The 10,000-nt window shown below is 35.0% G+C and overlaps 1 protein-coding gene across 1 annotated transcript in view; it reads right to left on the bottom strand.

The window, feature by feature from the left end:
* The window catches only part of LOC106867180 (angiopoietin-related protein 7), a 115,006-nt gene that overhangs the window by 5,656 nt on the left and 99,350 nt on the right, over positions 1-10,000 (bottom strand). The window contains exon 2 of the mRNA XM_014911981.3: positions 4,844-5,288. Coding sequence (XP_014767467.1) covers positions 4,844-5,288 — 445 coding nt within the window. The remainder of the gene's footprint in view (positions 1-4,843; positions 5,289-10,000) is intronic.

The raw sequence follows: 10,000 nt of genomic DNA, 5'->3' as shown, positions 1-10,000 counted from the left end.
AAAATACAGTTCTCAGTTTCATAAAGTCGATAGCGAAAATAAACATCGAAAAACAATGGAATTTAAGATAACGTAATATAGTTAACATTTAAACAATTATATAAACCTTAGTTTTTGTTATTGTCATATGTGATAGAAGTTTGAAAATAAATGAAAGGAAATGCATTATTTAATTATATGATTTTGACATTATGACGAACAAAGTCATCGTTTGACCAGCTTGGGATAGTAGCTAAATCTCTCTCAAATTACGTTCTACCGTCTTTTAAAAAAGGGTAACATCATTTGGATATTTTCAGAAAATGTTCAAGTAGATTATGTGAGAAAGTTGTCCAAAATGAAGATTTTAATTGTAAATTAAACGGTATATAAGTATTGACAAGAAGTCAGTTCCAGCTTTGATGATATTCGGTCGAGTTTTTATTTTTTTAAATTAAAATTTTAAAATATCGTGCAGTTTGGCAAGTAGTGTAATCTGGTATTTCTAACCTTCTCTGAAAATCCTAATTTCGTTGTATAAGAAGATATTTTAGAAAACGTTTTCTCATCAAAATTAAGAGTAAATCTTATGATTATAGAGAGAAAACTATCGGCACTAAAGCAGAGTCTCGCAATCGCAGCACAAGATATCACTGATATGGCGAAGAACATAAATACATCTTTGTTTCAAATACTGGCACAAGGCCAGCAGATTCATGGGTTGGGTGAGTTGATTACATCGACCCCAGTGCTCAACTGGTGCTTATTTTATCGACCCCGAAAGGAATGAAAGGCAAAGTCGACTCCGCGGCATTTGAACCCTGAACGTACAGTTGGACAAAGTGCTGCTAAGCATTTTTCCCGGTGTGCTAACGATTCTGCCAATTCACCGCCTTGAACATAAATATATCTTACTTTTACTTTTATCTACTAAAACCCTTCGCTCCATTTGGAATATAAGTCATAATCTATAACTTTGATTCGCTATTCTCGATTTAAGGCTGTCTATCCCTGAGAGAAGGCCTTTCTCTCCCAGGTCGTGTTGAGTTTGAATTGTCATAGATGCTTTTGTAACTTTGCTTTTTTCTGGGTAGGGGTGTATGACCTTATGTCAATCTATTTTTACCTTTAGGAAGAGGTTTTCCGTATTTGATTGGGCTCCATTCTTTAACCTGTCCAGTAAGGGAAGCCCAATCAGGAGCGTGCAGTACTGCTTTTCTTATGTTATTTTATAGAGACATATAAATCCTACCGTAACTTGATAATAGCATTTTCTCTACGCTGAACAATGTAGATGACATTTACATCTGAGACAATATATTCTAATTATCAAATGTCTATTTCTGTTTTTACTATCAGTAGACTAACATTAATGAATAAATAGCTCTATTGATTTAACAGGAGATGAAAATAGCATTTTTGATGGTCCTGTTTTTTATTTTTGTTTTTTTTAATATTTTTTATCTTTTTGCTGATGTTCGCATAGTTTCATTATTAATCACTATAAACAAAAGTTGAAATCAGGTTACTAATTCAAAATTCACCACGGCTAATTACAATGATTCAAATAATTGCAATAGTCAAATACAAGTGTGTTTAGTCACTGAAATATAGATTTTTAATGTAGACATGTTGTGATTTTATTTTTCATTTGTGTCAGTCATTAGGCAGCGGTCACGCTGGGACACTGAAGGGTTTTGTCGAACAAATCAAGTCCACTACACATTTTTGTAAATCTGGTTTTATTTTTGTAAATCTGGTTTTATTTTTGTAAATCTGATTCTCTTTTGCCGAATCGCTATATTAAGGAGGCGTAAATAAGCCAACATCGATTGTGAAGCGCTGGTAGAAGATAAACGCAGTCACATACATCCATCCATACATACATGCATACATACATACATACATACATACAGTGTACAGAGACATGAGAGGAGAAGTAGTGAACATCATAGAAGCTCCTTCACAAGAAAATATAGACTCCTTCTGGAGGAAAATTTAGAGCGGAGAGATGGAGTTTAACCAAGATGCTCTGTCTTGAAGAAATTCGAAGTTATTGTCCCTGCATTATACCCAAGACATACATCACTGATGGTGATACCCTTATGATTGTGATCCAGAAAGTTCAGGATGGTAAAGCACCTGGAAGAGACTTGATTGTTGTATACTGGTACAAGAAGCTAAATTTCTACCGACCATATCTTATCAACCTATACCAGCAAGCTATTACTGGGATTAGTAGCATACCTGACTGGGTAGCTCTGGCAGAGACAAAACGGATCCCCAAATGCAGAACCACCCACATGGCAAAAAACTGCCCGCAAATTGCACGTCAGAACTTAATGTATAATATATGTACAACATGTTTAAACCTCTTCCTCCAAGACCATTGTGAAAGCAACAGCATCATCACAGCAGTACAAGCAGCTGGGAAGAAGGGAGTATGGAGATGTATCGAGCAATTGTTAATAAACAAAACTGTAATGTCACAGGTGCGAGGGTATAGAAGGAACCTCGTTTCAATGTGGCTATATTACAAGAAAGCATTTGACTCTGTCCTCCATTCATGGATGCTGGAAATCCTTCGACTAATGTTCTAGCGAGCATAGTCAAAGCCATAGCTGATCTGACTTCATCGTGGACTACCATCTTGAAATTAAACACAAGGAGTGATTGTATTATCACTGACAGAATACAGCATCGCAGAGGCATATTCCTAGGGGACAGCCTCTCTGTGATGTTGTTTATACTTTCTGTAAACCCCTTGTCATTCATGTTCAAAAAGTCTGCAGGATATCTCACTGGTTCACAAATGAACAGAAATACCAAAATTACACATTGTTTCTTCGTGGGTAACTTGAAATTGTATGCCAAGAACATTCATGAGATGAAAAAGAGCCTTGACCTGGTTACAAAATTCCCAAAGGATATAGGGTTGGAGTTTGGTCAGGATAACTATTGCTATATAGTTGTGAAAAGCGGGAAAATTGTAAAAGAGATTAGCAACATCTCCATCAATGACTTGATTGCCTTTCCTATATCTGATGAGAAATGTTACAGGTATCTAGGGGTGGATGAAAACATATTTTACAATGACAACTGTAAAAAGAATACGTGTCACTAAAGAATATTACTGTCCAAAACGAAACTTTGGACCCACAGCGACCCACAATGTATTTTCAGTGCCAAAACTCATATCAATATTTGGGCTGCTTGATTGGACGCTTGACAAGATTCGAGCCATTGATGTAAAAACCTGATAGATACTAACCAGCACACAATTACCACATCAACAGCGACGTAGACCGCCTCTATCTAAAATGAAAACAAGGCGGCAGAACCTTAACATCAATCCAAACTGCCTTTGAATGTCGTTTCATATCCCTTCGGCAACATCTTTTAACCACTAAATGTCGAAGTGCATCCCTTGACCAAGTTCGTCTACATGAGGCTCAACATCATAAGACTTGGAAAGTAGCTCCTTGAGCAGCATTCCTTGTCTGATAACCTTAAATACATGCCCAAAGAAGTTGCACGACTCTACCGCAATGTATTATCAGATGAATGTATGAGCGTATATCATCAAAAGACCATGCATGGATATGTTAGTAGAAAGCTCCGAAATAATAGTAACATTGACCATCAAAGCAGTCTAATATGACCCAACAACTGGATTACTTATTCCCAGTTTGAAGGGTATGTGTTTGCAATCCAGGAACAGGAAATATCAACTAAATACCAGAAGCATAAAAGGAACATAGATGCAGGAAAAGCAGCAAAATGTGACAACCGATGCAGAATTTGTGGAGCTAACACCAAAGATATCAACCACATCATAAGCACTTATCCGAAAATATCATCACGTTATTATCTACCGATGAGATATGATGTTGTAGCTAGGACAGCGAATAACGAGATCCTTCGGAAGAATAAACACGAGGACCATGAAATAAGAACCCACAGTATGGTGGAAGCCATTGTAATTCATAATAAAATGAGTACAGGTGGAATGTTCCAGTGAAGATCTCAATAAAATATAAACACAATAGACCTGACAATGGTTTGAGATAGAGAAGAGAAATTGTGTACTGTTGTAGAAATCAGCTGCCCAACAGATGTTGACACAAAGCTAAAGATCAGCGAAGAAGAAAATACACTGAATTATTGAGAAATTTGCAGTTACTCTATCCAGATTACAAGTTCAGGTTTATATCTGTAATTATTGGGGCACAGGACTATGTAACACACTACCTACATACTAATCATGAGAAATTAGGTTTCTCAAAACCAGAAAGGAGAAAGTTAATTCGAAGACTACAGATCTAATCCATCACCGGAACTGTAAAAATCTGTAAAACTTTCCAGAATTTTATCATTTAAGTCTATATGAGCATCTCTAGATATGAAACTATATGCATGAGAATACACGCATAAAACAAAACATCCAAATCTACACATATAAATACATATATACATACATGCATACATACATACATACATACATACATACATACATACATACAAAAATAGCCTATTGATATTGTTGAAATTCCAATGAAGGAGCCTTGGTGGTGTGTTTACGTCCCCGTAAATTAGCGGTTCGGCAAAAGAGACCGATAGAATAAGTACTAGGCTTCCAAAAAGAATAAGTCCTGGGGTCGATTTGCTCGACTAAAGGTGGTGCTCCAGCATGGCTGCAATCAAATGACTGAAACAAGTAAAGAGTATATATATATATATATATATATATATATATATATATATATATATATATATATATATATATATACAGAAAGAGAGAGAGAGAGAGAGAGAGACCACGCATGCATGGCTGCGCCTTTATTGAATATGTTAAAATCCTTACCTCTCGGGACTGTACGATCTTCAACTGTATCTGCAGCTGCTCTTTGTGTCGACGGATAAGCTATCTGGTCGACAGATTTGCCGAAAGCTGACCACATATTAGGCACTACTCCTTCGTTGATGCTTCCATTCCCGTGAACCATAGTTTTCCTTCCTTTCTCTATCGTTCTAATTATGCTGTTCATTTTTTTATCCAGTTGATTGTAGATGGCGTGCAAATTACGTATCTTGTTTTCGAAATTGGCCAATTCAGATTCGACTCGTGCTACTGAGTCGTACGGCATGCCGTAGCTGGAGTTTTTTAGTGAAACGTCTCTCGATCGCGTCAGTTTTCTAACCAAGTCAAATAGCTCTTCTTGCTTTTTTTTAATTGTTTCGATATCACCTTGTAGTCCTTTCACGTTTTGCTTCATACCTACTGATGTAACACCAATCTGCTGTTGCTCCTAAAGGAATATATAGAAAATATTTGTTACACAAAGAAGATACAAAGTTCTATTCCTATTTAGAAATCAAAAACAGAAATACATAGTGCTAGTTGTTAAGTGAACAGCAAATATATTTGTATCAGTCATCATGAAGATTTTTAGGTGGGAACGTTCAACAGTTAAGAATATCATGGACCGAAAATAGTCATCCGTTATTGAATACGCTGTTACAGTTTACAATACTTCCTTCATTCTGCCTCTCAGCGCCAGACTAATTGTTATTACTCATTAAGTTTCTCAACACTCATTTTTTTCCCAAATGAAACTTGAATCAATTGCATGAATGTTTCACAGATGACCAAAAGATTTCCTTTCTGCAGTTATGAAACGTCTTTTACAACCACGTTTAGGGGGAAATGATTAACAAGCATTTATCGGCAGGTCTATCCTTAAAACCAACTCAGAAAACTGTCTCTATGATTTACAGCTTCATAGGAACCATACAGTTTATCAACGCTGACTTTGGTTATGTTTGGTCTGTATTTACTACTCACTTCATTTTCCCAATTTGGGAGAAAATGTGCCGTTCAAATAACATGTATAGCCCCATCTAAGATTGTTTTTCAAAGTGCAATATCAATAAGTGCCTGCATGATAGAAAACAAGGTATTCTGTATGTCGTATATTTTGTACCATATTCCACAAAACTGAAAATCAGCATCACTAAAAGATACTTATCTAAAACCAACTTTAAAAAAGTTTCGCTACAGCACCCAAAACTTTAAATATGTCCAAGGTATGTAGCAAAAGGAATTTGACAAGAATGGAAGTTTCAGTAATTTTGGCATTTCCTCTTCTCAGTGAATAAATTCTGCTTGTCAGAGTTGGGTAAGTTCAACTTAATCAAAACTGCGGGATATTTATATATAAAATGTCATATAATGTTATTGAAGAAGAAAAACTGAATCCTATTAAATAGCATCCTCATTAGTTTAGCATTGTACAACAAAAGATATAAAATGTAAGCTAATGGTTTCCCTGCTGACAATTACATTCTAATATTTAATGCACAGAAACATTTTAAGAATTTCAAGCTGTCGGAAAAGTAGGTACCATTTACAAGACGAATGCATTATACATGGCATATATGGCCTTAAGTAATTTTGAATGATTTATAGTAAATAGCGAAAGAGAACAGAAAATACAACCTCGGTTAAGAACTTCGAAGTTGATTCTCAACCAAGAAGGCATATGATGTCGTGAGTAAGAACGATTTTCACCAAAGAGAAAATATAGCTTTGTTATTAGAGAAGAACCAATTTAAAACTTGCACGTTTCTATGTTTTACGTATAGAAATTTACACACAGATGCGTGCTTTAATTCATTCAAATGCAGACACATACATATACACACTCAAACACGTATGTGCATGTGTATATATTTTCCTCAACTGTAATGAGTGTATTTTCCCCCTTTTGTTCGTGCTTATATGCTTGCATAAACATGCATATAATTATATATATATGTGTGTGTGTGTGTATGTATGTCATTATTTAGTTGATTTCAAGATTTCTCGCCAATAGAGAAAGAACTGGTTTGTAACCTAGATCCAAGGCTCCTTCATTGGATTTTCAACATCAACAACAGGGTATTTTTTATGTATGTATGTATGTATGTATGTATGTATGTATGCGCAGATTTTTATGTTTTATGCATGTATTTTCATGCATATAGTTACACATCTAGACATGCTTATATATATTTAAATTATAAACTTCTGAAACGTTTTACAGATTTTTATAGTTTCACTGATAGATTTGATGCGTAGTCTTCAAATTAGTTTTCTCCTTTCTGGTTTTGAGAAACGTAATTTCTCAAGATTGGTATTTAGGTAGTGTGTTACATATCCCAGGGTCCAATAATTACAGGTATAAACCTGAACTTGTAATCTGGATAGAGTAACTGCAGATTTCTCAATAGTTCAGCATAAGTGTTCTCTTTTTCACTTATCTTCAGCTTAATGCTAACATCCGCTGGGCAGCTAATTTCCACAACTGTGAATAGTTTTTTTTTTCTCTATCCCAAATCATTATATCAGGTCTGTTGTGCTTACATTTTATTGAGGTCTTCACTGGCATATTTCAACAGTATTCCTTTTCAACATCAGTGGCAATGGCATGGCTTCTGCCATATTGTGGGATTATGTTTCTTTGTCCTCGGGATCATCCTTCCGACGGATTTCATTATAGAGTGTCCTAGCTGCAACGTCGTGTCTCATCACTAATAAAACCCTGATGACATTTTCGGACAACTGCTTATGTGTATGTATGTATGTATGTATGTATGTATGTATGTATGTATGTATGTGCAGATTTGTATGTTTTATGAATGTTTTGCCATGCATATAGCTACATATCTAGACATGCTCATATATATTCAAATGATAAACTTCGGGAAAGTTTCACAGATTTTTACAGTTGCAGTGATGGATTGAATGTGTAGTCTTCGAATTAGCTTTCTCCTTTATTGTTTTGAAAAGTCTAATTTCTCAAGATTGGTGTTTAGGCAGTATGTTACATATCCCAGGTCTCCAATAATTACAGATATAAACCTGAATACAGATTTCTCAATAGTTTAGCATAGGTGTTCTCTTTTTCATTGATCTGCTTTATGTTAACATCCGCTGGGCAGCTAATTTCCACAACTGTGCACAGTTTCTTTTCTCTATCCCAAATCATTATATTAGGTCTGTTGTGCTTACATTCTATTGAGATCTTCACTGGTACATTCTACTAGTATTCCTTTTATTATGAGTGACTATGGCTTCTACCATATTGTGGGTCCTTATTTCTTTTATGTATGTATATATGTATGTATATATGCATGCATGTATATATGTATGTGTATATATATGTGTATGTATACACACACACATACACACACACACACACACACACATAACTATATATCTATCTATGGGTGTGTGTGTGCGCGCGCGTGAGTGTGTGTGTGTTTAAGTGAATTGTTTTTCCAGCGATTTTCAGAAGGGAACTACTTTTGTTTCCCTTTGCATTCATATTGAATATAATGAAGAGGGTTGTTATTGCTTATACTCTTAGGTTTAGCGGTTTGAGGTGTTTCTTTAGATGTTTCTTGTCCCAGAGAGACGGCATATCTCAGGGCATTGTTTTCATTAGTTTCTTTTTATCATCTTATATTTTTAGGGCATTCACTATGTGATTTTATTAAGTAATTTGCTAATTTGCTTGTTGTTAGTAAAATTTGCTCTAGTTTACCTGCATCGCGATGTGGTTTTGAAATTTTCACGACTTTGGGATTCAACTTAGTAATTTTTTTTTCCCAGGTTTTCCCGATACCCTGCATTTCTGGTGTGAGTCCGTTTGTTTATATCTAATGGATTTTTGTATTCACTTAAAATCAAAAATATTTTTCTGCAGTCAAGGAGCAAAGGACATGGTCTATTACTCTTCATAATTTTGGTGGTTAGAGTGTTGATAGCGTTATCAGCGCCGAGACAATAAGATTGATACTGATGAGGGTGATGAAATTGTTGAGAGGAAGGGAGTAAGTTTTTCTCCAACAAGAAAGTAACCAGAATTCTATGATTCAGTTCAGTGAATATTTTATTTTCTGTTATTTCTTTTCTCTGCTCCTGCTTCGTTTTTTTCCTCTTTCATACATATATATATATATATATATATATACCGAGGTATATATCCTGTTTATTTGCTTTGCTTTTTCTGAAGTTGTTTCTCATTTTTAGTCAAAGTACCTTGGTTGATGTTGGTGGCATTTCTGATATTTCCTCAGTTCGGTTGCAATTTCTTCTGTCTAGATGTTCTACAAGTAGTTTCCTATTTTGTTACAGTTCAGTTATTCTGATCATGGTTTAGAGGTTTCACATCTTTCTTATTTTTCTAAAATAACGATAAACACAAGTTTATATTAAACTTCGTGCACTTGCGTTTCGCCATTATTGTTGTTTGGAACCGTGCGATAGAAGTTCCAAATATATATAGGTGCTCGGCCATTACGAACCATCCCTTAGGAACTGATGTGGTTGTGCACAAACATAATGGTGAAATGCACATGGGAATTTTAATATAAACTTGGGTTTATAGGTATTTTAATATAAACTACTGAATATAGTAGTTAACTGAAAACTATACAGAGAACAGACTGGATTAGGAAAAGCTACATGGAGCCCTCAGCATAACAGCAGGTGTCGTATTCCTACTTGTATCCATAATTTCTACCGAAATATATATATATATAAACATATATGTATATATATATATATATATATATATATATATATATATATATATCAAATAATAAGCAACACGGATTTCAAAAGTGATTGCAGTACGCACGTTTCATGCTACTTCAATTTATTTAAGTAATGTGAGCATTACCTTAAATGCAATATGAAGAGCAATCTTCAGCTGCACGAAAAAATGTAGAAAAAAGACATATTACAAATGTGGCAACATATTAAAACCAAGTGGGAGAGAGCAGAGGAAGAATATATAAGTCCATCTTGACATAGCAGGGTCTATCAGGCTAGTAATTGATTCTAGACAAAAGTTTTAACTGTCTCAGAATTCTATTGTTTCTTATCTAGTGGTGATAGCAAAGGGACAATTACTTCTAAAGAGAGGGAAGGTGTAAGCAGTATGCATGGGCAAGGCTATAAAAGTATTAGAAT

The sequence above is a fragment of the Octopus bimaculoides genome, chromosome 2, assembly GCF_046866305.1.
Source record: "Octopus bimaculoides isolate indiv1 chromosome 2, ASM4686630v1, whole genome shotgun sequence".
Classification (NCBI taxonomy): Eukaryota; Metazoa; Mollusca; class Cephalopoda; order Octopoda; family Octopodidae; genus Octopus; species Octopus bimaculoides.
This window is presented reverse-complemented; position numbering and strand designations above follow the sequence as displayed.